General features: G+C 39.5%; 2 protein-coding genes across 3 annotated transcripts; both read right to left on the bottom strand.

Annotated features, from left to right (window-relative positions):
* Nucleotides 1-441: 441 nt before the first annotated feature.
* On the bottom strand, nucleotides 442-7,261 carry ilvbl (ilvB (bacterial acetolactate synthase)-like). The gene is made up of 14 exons (XM_056375213.1): nucleotides 6,842-7,261; nucleotides 6,140-6,341; nucleotides 5,637-5,764; nucleotides 5,192-5,442; nucleotides 4,839-4,938; nucleotides 4,589-4,686; nucleotides 4,333-4,469; nucleotides 4,083-4,217; nucleotides 3,798-3,912; nucleotides 3,477-3,646; nucleotides 3,090-3,160; nucleotides 2,934-3,005; nucleotides 2,135-2,240; nucleotides 442-2,014 (listed from the first exon to the last, which is right to left on the bottom strand). The coding sequence occupies exons 1-14, from the start codon at nucleotides 6,953-6,955 to the stop codon at nucleotides 1,836-1,838; spliced, it is 1,878 nt and encodes a 625-aa protein (XP_056231188.1). The 5' UTR covers nucleotides 6,956-7,261; the 3' UTR covers nucleotides 442-1,835.
* A 450-nt stretch (nucleotides 7,262-7,711) lies between these two features.
* On the bottom strand, nucleotides 7,712-13,304 carry LOC130167933 (beta-galactosidase-1-like protein 2). 2 transcript variants are annotated; one of them, XM_056374480.1, is made up of 19 exons: nucleotides 13,186-13,304; nucleotides 12,692-12,888; nucleotides 12,406-12,474; nucleotides 12,202-12,297; nucleotides 12,006-12,114; nucleotides 11,804-11,896; nucleotides 11,616-11,697; nucleotides 11,435-11,499; nucleotides 11,211-11,295; nucleotides 10,877-11,014; nucleotides 10,687-10,767; nucleotides 10,419-10,525; nucleotides 9,715-9,861; nucleotides 9,521-9,592; nucleotides 9,247-9,325; nucleotides 8,770-8,857; nucleotides 8,457-8,571; nucleotides 8,250-8,366; nucleotides 7,712-8,136 (listed from the first exon to the last, which is right to left on the bottom strand). In XM_056374480.1, the coding sequence occupies exons 2-19, from the start codon at nucleotides 12,853-12,855 to the stop codon at nucleotides 8,026-8,028; spliced, it is 1,818 nt and encodes a 605-aa protein (XP_056230455.1). In that variant the 5' UTR covers nucleotides 12,856-12,888; nucleotides 13,186-13,304; the 3' UTR covers nucleotides 7,712-8,025. The 2 variants fall into 2 exon arrangements, with proteins under 2 accessions (XP_056230455.1, XP_056230453.1); XM_056374478.1 differs by lacking the exon at nucleotides 13,186-13,304 and adding an exon at nucleotides 13,078-13,179.
* Between the last annotated feature and the right edge of the window lie 502 nt (nucleotides 13,305-13,806).

Here is a 13,806-nt window from a genome sequence, read left to right as displayed (position 1 = left end):
AACAGGGTACACTGCACCTCAGACATACCATAAAACAGAAGCCCTACTGTACCTCATTACCATTTACAAGTGGTGCCACTGACATGAAAAGAAATCCATACCTTATAATATACATACACACCTCGATATTGCACCTCTTGCCAGATTTGAAGTTCAAGTAGCAGGGAGTGTTTGCAATATTAACTCCACTTCTGCAAGCTAACTGTAGAAAGCAGACAATAAAATCAAAGCCTTTTCTGTCAGTTTAAACCAAACATTAAAAAATAATGTAACTGTTCAACTAGAGATATAGAAAGTAATGAAAGTTATGGGTGGATTATGGTTGCGGTCATTGAGATGTTACGAAAAAAGGTAAATAAATAAATGGTAATCCGTACATAAAACTCTACCTGCAATACAGTTTATGCTAAGATCATACAAAAGCTAATTCATTACCCACACTTTCTTTTTTAAATTTATTTGAGAATTAATCCAAATTAACATTTTATAATCAAAAGTCTGACATTATCCAATCCCTTAAAGTACCAAATAAAACAGCAATATTGGAGTGAGATGGCCCCTACATGTTTGTCTGGAGTGTAAATTATAATTGTAATGCAATATATATTGTGTATAGGCATATTTTAGCCCACATCTCTGCATACAAGTTAGTATTAAATATCATTTAAAAACATAACTGAATGAGAAGACATATTTTCAATCTATACATATCAATAACCTCTTTTATATAAAGATCCTGCTATAGACCCGACCCCTCATTATGATGCTTTTGCTTGTTTACACTGAAGCAAAAAAGGCTGGCATATTGTCCCGCCATGACAGCTCTCCCTTTTACTCAGATGTTGATTCAGCTCTGTGACTATTCCCTGTTGCCAGAACAACACCGTCCTCCCAAAAGTGTTTGTACCTTTATACAGAATGGTGAGGTGGAATAACGCAACATTCCCGCTTCAAACAGGCTGTGTAAAAGGGGTGAAATGATTTGAATATACAATCAAACATTAAAAGGTATACGATTTGTCAATCTTCAACATTCCAAAAAATAATTCCCATTTAACAAATTTTTATCCCAACTGATAAAGAACTTCACAGCTGTAAGACTTCATGAATCCTCGTAGAAAGGCGAGGGAAAAGGCATACTGGTCACATTTGATAACTTAAACCAATGCTCTCTCTCAAGCAGAGTGATTTTCTGTCACTTGTTTATTTGCAAGAAACATCTATCTAAGTTATAATAGGCTGGTTAAAGGTAAAAAATAAAACTCCAAAGCACCCGAAGAGGTAAAATTCCTAATCAAAGCAAGGTTTTCTTACTTTTCGTAATTTCCCTTCTCAAAATGCTTTCAAAGAACACAACGTAACCCTGAAAGTAGCACGCACAACAAAAGCTTTAGTTTCTAGGCTGTCAGATCTGCAGCTATGTTTTAAGTATAAGTGGAACATAAGAGTTAATAAATATATATAAATACATAAATAAATAAAGTGGCTATGAATAATAATAATAATAATAATAATAATAATAATAATAATAATAATAATAATAATAATAATAATAATAGTCATGACTGGTACTTGTATGATTTACTAATATGATTTATGACTAATCCAATGAGGGAAGTAAGTGATGTCATAACTGAACTCTTATGGGAAAGCAGCATAATGTGGACAGTTCCTCTTATCAAAGTGAAATATGGCTTTAAGGGCACACAAAATTAGCAGAGGTCTGGTCAGGGCAAGGTTAAATAATTTTGTACTACTTGCTGAAATCCTTTCAGAGTCTAATAGTAAAACTCTGTGAAGATAGCCAGTGTTAAAGGAAGAAAAATATCTCTGCTCTAAACAGAGATAGAGCCCTCTCTAAAGTTGGTCTTCCCTATCAGAACATTGAGAAGTATAGCCTTGCCCTCCTGGGTCTCCTTTTGAGCCTGTCTGATGATGTCGCTTAGCCTGTCCTGGTCCTCACGCCCTATAAGGTAGCCCTTACCACCGTAACCATCTGCCACTATGTGATAATCTGCAAGAAGGGGGAGAAAGTACAATTTACCAGTTAGCAACTGCCCAGACATTAGAGATGAAGATACGAAAATTCTGTGCATATACTACAAGCACGTAACATGTTGTGGACAAAATGTACCTGTAAATGCAAGGCCACACGCCACATTGCTGCCAAGGATGGGAACCTGCTCTCTGGAGATCTGACTCCAACATGCATCATTTCCCACCACAGCTATAACTGGTGTCTTGGATAAAAAAGAATAAAATGTGGAACATCAGAAGAAATCAAAAATATAGTCTCTTGCATGTTATTGCTACAGAAACAATACACAGTTAGGTGAATCATGTGCTGAAGTTCATGAAGCCTATAACGGGGTATCAATACATTTTAAAAGCTAATTTAGCATTACAGCTGCCAAGAGCTTTACTATATTTTTTTCACCAAATTTTTACATAATTCTGTTTCAGGCACTGACAGCTCGAAGTCTCAAAAATTGGATGCATAAATGATTAAAATCCAATCACGATGTTGTCTTACAATTAAGTTACAGCTGTAGCGGTTTCCGAAAGACAACCGAAAGATAGTGATCAATTACACAATATATATCCAATCAAGCAATCAAGCAATGTTTTCCATCCACCTATATGTTATGTAGACAGTAATTAAGTTTAACTTTAGTTTTAAAAGTTCTAATTCAAACACATGCTCCAGTACAGCTATGTAATAAGTTTGACTTAGACTGACCCAAATGTATGCTGTATTAAGATTTTAAGTGATTTCAATCTAAATTACCTTTTCCATTTATGCCATTCTCTACAGTAGCAATTCTTTGTTTGTTAATGGCTGGCCAAAACTGTTTCAAAACTAACACTGCTTTGTGTTGTTTGTAATAATTATGCTATCCATTTGTCATGGATGATTGTGTGGGTGATTTTACCTTGTGTCTGGTGAACGTGTCGAACTCTGCAACACTGTATCCTAAGGAGCCGTCACCATACACTATCCACACCTGAAAAACACACAAAGAGGCATTTCATTCGTAAAGGGTGACCACAGAAAAGTGCTTTCAGAAATGCCAGAATAAATACTATACCTCAGATTCAGGTCGGCACAGTTTTGCCCCCAGGGCAAATCCTCCTCCAACTCCTAGGGTCCCAAAGGCTCCTGTAGGAATGAGGAATAGGACAGTTATGACTGCAAATAAAGCATTATTAGCCTCAGAATACATTCTTAAGATACAGACAAAACATGACTTGTGATTATGTAGAACAAACTTTAGATTTCGAATAATATGAATGAACCTGACTACTACAGCATAGTTTTCTGTGCACTCCTGTAATCTCTTCATAGTCATACAAACAAGCAACAAAACAACAAACAAGTAAAGTCAACAAATTAAGTGATTTTAAATTATTATTTCATGGTCATACTGCTGAAATTACAAGCATTTTAGATAACCTTTTGATCTACAGTATCTCACCTGGATCCAGCCAGCGCATAGGTCCTCTTGGTCTCATTATGTAAGCAGCACTTCCAACAAAATCACCGCCATCAGCGACAATGATGCTGTCCTCTGCCATCAGCTCATCCACACGGTGGAGGACATTTAGTGGATTTAGGTGGTGTTCGGTCTTCTCATCAGCTTTAGCCCTGGAATAAAAAATAACTGGTTTATGTGATGGAGAAGTTGCATCTGCATTAACATTACTGATAACAATGGGTTTCCTTTCTTATTTTTAAAGACTTCACTAATAAGCACTGAGACACAGAACAGGGACCAGGGATCGTCACCTCTGCGCACCTGTTTACACTTTCTTTGGTTACATCTCCTGCTTTGAGGCTCTGAGGCCATTCCTCTGGACAGCGATGGCCCTTCAGGCCTTTAGAAAGCCGCACTAAGAATGAACCAGCATCACCTAAAAAAATAGACCAATATTTACATTTTAAACTTTAAGCATTTCAGTAATAAACTGGAGCCAGTGACAAAAAGTTTTTTTTCATTTCACTTATCACCAGAGATCTAAAATGCTGACATATTGCTACTTTAATTATAAACCTGGATGATGATTGCAGCTTGGGAACATACCCTGAATTGCTATAGTTGGTTTCCAGAACATATCTGAGTTTTTCAGCAGCTGTGTCTTATCCCTGTTGACAGCGATGATTTTGCTTCGTCGGTTGAGAACTCTGCCGTAGCTCAGGCGGAAGTCACACACAGTGCCTGCAAACACAACACACAATGTTAACATTTCTCTAGGAATTCCTAATAACCTGTGGCCATACTGGCAACCTCAAAAATGTATCAAAATAGTTACTGAAATTCTAAGTTGCCTGACCTGCTAAGAGCACCAGGTCGGCTTCCTTCAGAGCATCTCTCCTGTTCTGTCTGATGTGGATGGGACTGTCTTTACCCAGCATGCCACGAGACATGCCCCCAAGGAAGCAGGGAATGCCCAGGTCCTCCAATGCCTTCCTGTGAAGAAGGAAAAATATTTCTAGTATCAACAGAGAGAAACCAAAGAGTGCCAGAAAAACAGACAGACACAGGACAGAAAAGTAGAGAAGAGGGGGGTATAAGACATTGTCCTTTACCTAATGTCATCGACCGGTGTTGGGGGTAGTGTTGCTTGGCTACCCAGCAGAATAACAGGTTTCTTGGCTCGACTCACCAGCTCTATGCACCTTTGTACCTGATTTGTATTGAGAAGTTAAAAAATAGAGCAAACCATTTAAAACACCTTCTTAATACTGTACACAATGAGAGGGCTGTCTGATTGAGGTCTTTAACTAAAAGTGAACATGTAAGTAGCATCATATGTTTACTACCAGCAGAAAGTCTTACCTGATCGTCTGTGGCTTGTGGAATGTCAACAGGAAGTGGAGACACATCTCTGGTTTCCCAGGCTCCAGCAAACAGGTTCATGAGGTGGTTACTGAGGTACCTTATGAGAAATCACACCATCACATGATATTGTTTCATATGTATTATGGCATTTTTGCCTTTAAATTTACAAGGTATGTGTGCTGCTGGGCTCCCAGCATGCCCTACAGGCTATTTATTTATGTGTAACAATGTAGCATGTTGCTGATTTTTGTTTTGCATAGAAGTGAAATTTTATTCTAACTTAATTACATTTGTATTTATCATCTATTAATATACATGTTCTGTGTCAACAAGACAAGCTGATAAGATACCATGAGACGATTTTTCCCATCAGGCCTTTGGGAGGGTTCTTAACCCCAAACTCTTTGGACACCAGGTGGTAGGGGTAGAGTGTGTCGATGGGGAACTCTATGAAAACAGGACCAGGAGTTCCAGACTGGGCGATGGCCAGGGCCCTCCTGACCGTAGGCACAATCTCTCTGATAGTCCTGATGGAGGCACAGAACTTACACAGCGGCTTGAACAGAGACATCTGGTCGATATCTTGCAGCGCTCCTCTGCCCTGTACCACAAATACAGTTGACAGAGAAGTTAGAAACCTAAGCTGAGAACAGTTTAAGTATAACACACTTTATTGTACACTGTGACTGACAGCAGCTGAACCCACTGCTCCAAACTGACAATTGTTTTGTTCTGTTACTTTATTTTACCTACACATTCACATCATATTTGGATCAGTATTTGAATCCACTTCACCTGCAGTAGTGTACCAGCAGCTCCCCCTATGAGGAGCAATGGAGATTCAGCCATCTGAGCGTTCTTCACTGCTGTAACTGTGTTAGTGAGGCCTGGGCCGGCAGTTACCGCTGCTACACCAACAGTGCCTGGAGGAAATACAATCATAGTAGCTATCAACTAGCCCCAAAAATACACTCATGAATCAGTCAGCCCAATATATAAGACATTCAGACAGTTCTATCTAAACCCATTGCTATGCCAAACTATTTGAAACACCAGGGTCACAACACTGGCAGACCTAAATGTAATCCAGCCTCTATCAACACTGTTAGATACCCCTCTCATATTGTTTGCAGTGGGAAAGCCCTCTAGCAAAACACACTTTAACATGGCTACAACACACCCAATTCATTTATTCCACAAAACTGCTGGCAACATAATATGAGCTCAAATAAGACTGAGGGTCACGTATTTAGATTCATATATGTCGATACGTCTATTCTGGTAACATAAATCTGCACCTGAGAGTCTTGCCACAGCATCAGCAGCGAAGACAGCAGTGGCCTCGTGTCTGGTGTCCACGATGCGGATGCCGACCTTCTCGCAGGCCACCAGGATGGGCGAAATGTGTCCACCAACAAGAGTGAAAACATACTTGACCCCATGGGCACGGAGGACCTCTGCCACACTTTCGCCACCATGCCGTGGACTTTGTGTTTCAGTCTGAAAGAAGTGAGAGGACAGAATAAAAGTTAATCCAGTGAACAGAGTATTGGGATCATTCCTGTTATTTCACTGATTTCATAGAATAAGCAATTTGGTAAAGTAGAAAAAAAGCTCTTTCATAGATAATCAACTATCAGTGTGAGGTGATAGCCCCTCTGGAGGTCACCTGTCACACCATCTCTTCACTCTACTGGCCTCTCATATTTCACAATAACCACATATTGTCAGGCTTGCAGTGGTGATGTGCCTCTGGCTTTTGTGCAATCCCACTAACAGCCCGAGTGTTGTGATAGCCTTTGTGCTGGAAAACCACAGGGCTGGTCAAAGTTTACATTAATGAGCCCAGCTTACCTTTCACCTTTAACAACCCACAAAGCACAGGTGGGAGTAAAGGATGCAAGGGTATTTGCTATGACTCATCTGTTCAACATACTGCTATACAATATAATGCATGTAGAGTAAAGGAATAGAAAAATATGCATGTTAAAAAAACCTACCTTGTGAAACAACTGGTAGAGTATGCCAAGTTTGTAGGCTGCAAACACAAGCCCACACACCGCAATGCCCGCAGAGCATCCAAGAACTGTGCCAACGGTTCCAAATGACTCCATGTTAGGATGCTGAAGCAAACCTTTAGTTGTAAAAACCCAACTTAGCTAAACTTAATATCCAAACCTACTCTTAACTCGTCCAGTTCAGCAGCTCTCCGGTTCAAGCTAGGCTAAGATACTGTGGAGCTGCTCCTACAACTGCTATACAACCATTTCAAAAGGTCGTATTTTTTATCAGTACATTTACTGTGAAATTTACTGGTATAAATATCCTGAACAGAGGCTTTGAAGGGCATGTAGTCGGCTCTTCTGCAAGTTGAAAATGACCGAGCGCTCTTTCCGCAATTGTTGTGCCAACACAGGAACATCAGCGGATAGCGTATATATTTACAGGTCAAGTTAGCTAGAACTACAAGTGAAACATCCGGCTATAATTTTCAAAATAAATATATATATTACATTTTCACTGAATATATTCACAATGACATGAACACATGTATATAGATATTCATGTTTTCAAAAAAATGATAAAATATGACTATTATGTCAATATTGTGTACCGGGAATTTTCTCTACATTTTTCAGTCTAACAAATGTTAGCCCTTTATTGTGAAGGTAAAGACGTCTTTCTTTCCGGCCACTAGGCTTTGATATTAACAGACAAAGTTGTGTGTCGGTCAGGTGTCGCTTCAGTAATAGACAAGCCTTTGGTCCAATGAGAAGCCGTGAGGGTGTGTCACGCTGTCAAAGGTTCAAACTGCGATATTTAATCAGAGCAAAGTTCACAATGAAATGAGAAAACAAAAGAAATCCGAAGGTGTTGATGTTTAATTTATTAATTTTGCGAAAAAAGACATAATGCACCGGAATCAATGGCAAAATGTAACATTTCACTAAACCTTTAAAATATAAAATTAAACATACTGCATAGCTTCTGAAAATGTTATGGTTAGTGAATTAATTGTATGGGTAGGCTATTTGAATTACTGACAGTAACCGCTAGTCTCAAGAAACTGTGACCCTATGTGTGTGAGTGTGTGTGTGTGTGTGTGTGTGTGTGTGTGTGTGTGTGCGCGCGCGCGCGCGCGCGTGTATGTTTGAAAAAGCATGTGTGTTGCTTTACATTATTTTCACAGCAATGTGCAAAAGGGGAGTTTGTAAACATCAATTGTCTTTCCATGATCAGGATTTTCAGCAAACAGTATTTTGTCATCCGCTTTTTGTTCCTCAAAAACAACGATCTGCAAGAGAACATAAAACACACAAAAGGTTGTTACAGATTATCTAAAGAAAAATAAAAAGCAGAGGTGAACTCAACTGCTGTTAAACACCACGTGTTCCAACAGGGGTTTACCTGATTCTCTCCACTTCTGAGCCAAGGTCCTGGGAGGTAAAGGAAATGCTGAGGACCAATGAACCAGTGGCGTCCAAGGTTCTGTCCATTGACAAACACAGCTCCTTTACCCCAACCCTGTGGATGGACGATCAATAAAATAATAATGTGGAATGTGAGTTTGCAAACTGTTTTACGGCATAACCATTTTTTGTTTGTTTTACTCACAGGGAGTATAATGAAGGTGTCTCTGGGAGGCCCATCCACATAGAGCCTGGCCTGGAAAAACCCTGGAACGGAGGGCGACTTGAGGTCAGACTTCCATTGACCTGAATTTATTAATCTGAAACAAGATTGAACAATCATTTGAAACACTGACTGTAAACATGTGAAACTAAAATCAGTCTGACATTATGTGGTGTGAAAGATATTTTAGGGTGAGACCACCCTTTCATTTAAAATGAGGAACTGTCTATAAGTGTCCATGAAGAGGTCTAGTAGTAATTTTCACAGTATTGAAAATTAAGTTTAGATAACCAACCTTTTCATAAAGCCTGGCTTCATATCTAAACAGAAGATGGTAAATCCTCGCAGGGGGCTGTGATTCAACAGAATGTCTCCCACAATACCTAATATGAGGGGAAAATATGAGATGCAGACATGCAGTACTAGCAGACAAAACACAGTACACAGACACATGCTTTTTAGTGTGCTCTATCCTATATATACTGCATGGTTGTGGTGTAAAACAAAACACAAAAAGGGAAATAAGAAAGTTTCTGCAGCTGCAGTGATTTTATTTGTCTGAGTGAACTGAATAGATTTTTCAGTGCCCAAGCAACATGATCTGAACTGTTATGATATTTCCATTGGCTTGAGCAATGTTGTAATGCTCACTTCCATAGTATACATAAGAAATGCACAGTGGCTAGTATATAGATTCAGATGACTGAACTGGTGTAAAAGCTACAAACCAATGAGGCAAAACACATTACGCTGCTGAGTGAAGGTAGAATACCTTTGCGTTGTTCATCCAGAGCTTTCCCGTAGTTCACTCTTCCACAGTTCTCCACGAGTAAGCTCAACATCCTTTCTCCCTTTAATGCACAAAACACGATAGTCATTTGGAAAGTTATTGAACAAAGAAAAGTGATCACAATGAGACAAACTATTTCTCTGCTTGTTTGAATAGGATCCCCAAGTACAGCTTCTCAGAATCACATTTTGTTGTAAGTTCCTCTAAAGGAACGGAGCATGTCGTGTACAGAAAAGAACAGAAATAATAACATTACCTTTCCATCAGGGAGGGTCAGCTCATGAGTCTTGTTGTCCAAACTACCTACACATTGTTTGTCCACAAAAACCTATAGAGAAAATTAAAAGTCACAATGACAGGATTACATGTATAGCCTTAGAAAAGGTATTATGAAACATTATGTATGAACAGTCTGTGTGTCTGTCTCTGGGTCGAGCTGTATGTCCTCACCAATGCTCTATCTCTGATGTTGTTCCTGGAGTTGAGGGTTCCTCCACTGCTGATGGTGGTTTCATACAGTGTGTAACCATACGACTGACCGTTGCTATTGTTGACAGGTAGACTCTCCATGTTCACTGGCCTCTCTGACCTGTATGGCTGGATGAACAGTCAAACAACCCAACATATTAGATAGAGGAATCTAGCAGAACATGCTAAAGATCAGACATCTGAAAACAGTGGCGTGAGGTTAAATCATTATCTGTGTAGTTTTAGAGGGAGGTCCAAGATGCAGTTACAGAGCTGGGTTTGTATTGTCACTGAATCAAATTGCACAAGATATATATGCATGCATGACACTGCAAGTGGAAAAAGAGAGTTGACCAAATAGCATATGACAGATACTTCTTGGTGTGTTGACACCTTGGAACATGACCAAATCTGAGCTGCCAGGTGTGTGACATCTGTCTTGAGCATAAACAGCATGTTGCTACATCTCCAGACATGTGGAGACACAGCAGCAGACACACCAGCTGATAACATTGTTAACAGCCCACGTGTCTGATGTCTGTCTGAGGGTCACCACCATCTTACATTTTGCTCTCATCCCAGTAGTGACAGTATGGCCTAGTTGGAGTTTGAATACAACATTTTCCCTTCAGTAGATTACAGAATCAACCGTCACGCCAGACAGGTGCTCGGTATCTCTATCTTACCTTGTCGGTGAAGTGCAGGCTGTCCCACAGTGACAGGTGCTGCTGGATGACAGCCGGGTCGTATGCTCTTCGCTCCTGAGGAGGGGGCACTTCAGGCAGAGGCTCAGCTGGAACACGAGTTAGCAGAAACATTTAATTAAGGTCCAATTATGAAAGACTCAATTACTCAGGGTAATGAAGTCATCAATTGAACAGCTTGGTGTATATGGCTTGTCATAAAATTTTTGTCATGAAATCAATACATGTGGATACTTAAAAAGGAACTTACAGTGGTACTGGCTGAATAAAGTCCTCAACAGTTGATATTTTGGGGTGCAATCTCCAGCCTCAGATAAAGGAGCGTCATAATCTGCAATGTCAACATTTACAAAAACAGTATGAAGCAATGCATTTGTTTAGGGGACACTCTTTGTTCTTTGGTCTCTGAGCTTTAATGGAAAAAGATGTTTCCTACCAACCATAACTGGTGACCTGAGGTCTGTAGGCGCCAAAGTCCATCGCTCCATTCATGAAGCCAAAGCTGGTTCCACCATGAAACATGTACAGATTGATGGAAACACCTCGCTCCAGGATCTCTGACACCACAGCTAGCATGTCTGTTGAGGGGAAGCACACAAATCACTCGGTACAATGCTTCCTACAGTATTTAATACGTAAACACATGAGCCAAAGAGCAATATGCAGTAATGAAGGAGTTAAGTCAGGTAGTAATGCTCTTCTCTGTCTCTGTCTGAAATGAATTATAAATTATACTTTATTGCTGGAGAAACAACTGCTGAAGTGTTTCCATACCCACAGCATGGAAGACATGGTGATTCTCCCCCCAGACATCAAACCACCCAGACCAGTACTCCATCACCATTAGAGGTTTCTGGGGCTACACAGAACAGCACACATGCCTGTATTAAATACATATCTTGCTGTCTACTATCAGAGGCTATTATTTTCCCTTTTGACTGTTGGTTGATGCTCTTACATATGCAAAAAAATAACTAATGCATGTTACATTCAGTTACCTGCATGTCAGCCAAGTGCTGGATCGCTCCAAATGACAGTCTCTGAAGATTTATTGTTTTTAGAACTGAAATGAGCAAGATACAATATCCTCCAACATCATATAGTATCAAAGGAAAAAATAAATTTTGTATTCTTTTATTTTCTTTTTAACTGAAGGGCTACTTCTGATAACTTCATTACCTCCCTCCACTCCTCCAAATCTCAAGCCCTCCCAGTTGTCTGAAGTCAGCAGGAGCTCATTGATCCCTCTGGCCTGGAGACACTTCAGTCAAAGGAAGAAGAAGATGTTACATACAAGAAAGATGCTAACTTATCTACACTTTGATGTAACACATTTAAGTGACAAAGAAAGAAATTGATAAACTCACATTCTTTATAAATGCCATGTATTTCTCATCTTTTGCATATGATCCATACTCGTTCTCAACTTGCACTGCAATGATTGGGCCTCCCTCTTCAAACTTAAAAAAAGGAAAAAGGAAAAAATATATGTCTTCCTCAATGATAAAATATTCCTCTATTATTCTAGAAACAATATAAGATATAGTGAAAACAGTGAGTTGGATTCACCATCAGAGGTTTGATAACTGAGACAAGCTTGTCAAAGTAGAGGTTGACAGCATCTACAAATCCAGGATAAGTTGTCCTCAGCTGCATGTCTTTGTCTTGTAACAACCAGCTGAAATAAAACATGAGAACAACTGTGATGGCATACTGCTCATACAGTCTATGGCTGTATTTTTAAATAATGACCAAATGGTGTTACCTAGGTAACCCGCCCAAATCCCATTCAGCGCATATGTAAGGCCCAGGACGCAGGATGACCCAGAGACCCAACTCTGCTGCTAAACTGACATAAGCCCTGAGAAAAGGACAGGAACCTTCTGCTTAATTTACAAAAAGAAAAATCATTCATAACATAAAATTTAGTAATTCTACAAAGAGGAAAAAAAGATGAAGGACGCCTTACCTAAGGTCCAGCTGATCCTGAAAGTTGAATGTTCCTCTCTCAGACTCGTGCAGGTTCCATGGCACATATCTGAAAAACAAAAGCAAGAAAATGATTCTTTATAGCTTATAAATAATTGTGGCTTGTAAATTCCATTTGGGTCAGTTCTTTTACATCATAAGGTGAACTATTTAATAAGGCATTTTATACAAACACATTCGATTTGATTTGTGTTTGACCTCCTCCAGTAGAAGAACAGTGAAAATCGTGCAATATGAGCGATAGTCAAGTTGCAGTGGGAGCCTACGTTGTGAGAGTATTGAGGCCACAGGCCTTCATCTTCAGCAGCCGATCCTCCCAGTAGGCTCTGGGGACACGGAAGTAATGGATGGAGCCTCCCAGGATAAGAAAGGGCTCTCCCTCCAAAGTGAACTGAGACGAGTGGTCCCTCAGTCCCTCCAAGCGGCTCATTCTCCTCACTTCAGGGTGGTGTCTAGTGGGGAACTTTTACATAAAATAAAAGAAAAAAAGTCTATTCTGTGAAACAGGTCGACTGTGTTGGATGATTATATTCAAAGTGTACAAACGTAAAAGAAACATTTAGGCTACTTCAAATGCTAAATCCGTGATAGTATGAACACTCGTTGCATAAAATAAATAAATTGACTTTAAAAAGCACAATAAAAGCCAAACCTTAGGAAGACTTATCATGAAAGTCCCAAATGCAGAATTAGCCTACAGAAAAAACATCAAACATCAAAAACACACACTGTCAAAACTGAACCTTGAAGCTTAGCTTACCAGAGAGTGTTTGAAAGGAGGACGGTGCTGGGAGGCCTCAAACTCTGTGGATAAGGGAAACTATTGTTGTTTCACAACAAAAATATAATAGTGCTCTGTCTCTCTCTCTCTCTGTGTCTGTCTCTCACTCTCTGTGGCACTCAGTCAGAGAAGGGAGGAATTACATTGCATTGCACTGTATTGTACAGAGTAATGTGACTTCATGGTATAGTTTACAGTTACTGACTGGGGTCTACTAATGCCCTCTAGTGGTTTAGTTTAGTCAGAGCCTAAGGGACCGTGTGAAACTGTGGTCATAAATTAATGTGTGAGCATGAATAAGTGTGTATCTGTGTACGTCTCTGTGTGAGAATGTATGCCTGTGTTTCATATTATTCATCTATTGTTTGTTTATTTATCCTCTCTGTCCTAGTTAGAATATTGCTGAGGTTTTTATTTTTATAAGCCTCTGAAAGCATCTCAATACATTTTATGATTATTAATAAGATAAAAAGACAAAACCTAGATTAAGGGCCCTGCAAAAAAAGAAATTGGGCAGAGAGAAAACAGTTCTATAAAACATAAAATATTTTATATATGGAGAGCATTTTTGGCAGTGGTAATTTGCTGGTAGCAGGGATC

This window comes from Seriola aureovittata, chromosome 4 (genome assembly GCF_021018895.1).
Source record: "Seriola aureovittata isolate HTS-2021-v1 ecotype China chromosome 4, ASM2101889v1, whole genome shotgun sequence".
Taxonomy (NCBI): domain Eukaryota; kingdom Metazoa; phylum Chordata; class Actinopteri; order Carangiformes; family Carangidae; genus Seriola; species Seriola aureovittata.
Note: the sequence above shows the minus strand (reverse complement) of the source record. Positions and strands in the feature narration are given on the sequence as shown.

Excerpts from the sequence above, each read along its gene's own strand:
- LOC130167933 (XM_056374478.1), bottom strand. Across the intron at positions 12,115-12,201 it reads GATTTGGGCGGGTTACCTAG|CTGGTTGTTACAAGACAAAG; the intron begins GTAACACCATTT and ends GTTTTATTTCAG. Across the intron at positions 11,500-11,615 it reads ATTTGGAGGAGTGGAGGGAG|TTCTAAAAACAATAAATCTT; the intron begins GTAATGAAGTTA and ends TGCTCATTTCAG.
- ilvbl (XM_056375213.1), bottom strand. The coding sequence starts at position 6,955 with ATGGAGTCATTTGGAACCGTTGGCACAGTTCTTGGATGCTCTGCGGGC. Across the intron at positions 4,939-5,191 it reads ATGGGAAAAATCGTCTCATG|GTACCTCAGTAACCACCTCA; the intron begins GTATCTTATCAG and ends ATTTCTCATAAG. Across the intron at positions 4,687-4,838 it reads CACAAGCCACAGACGATCAG|GTACAAAGGTGCATAGAGCT; the intron begins GTAAGACTTTCT and ends AATACAAATCAG.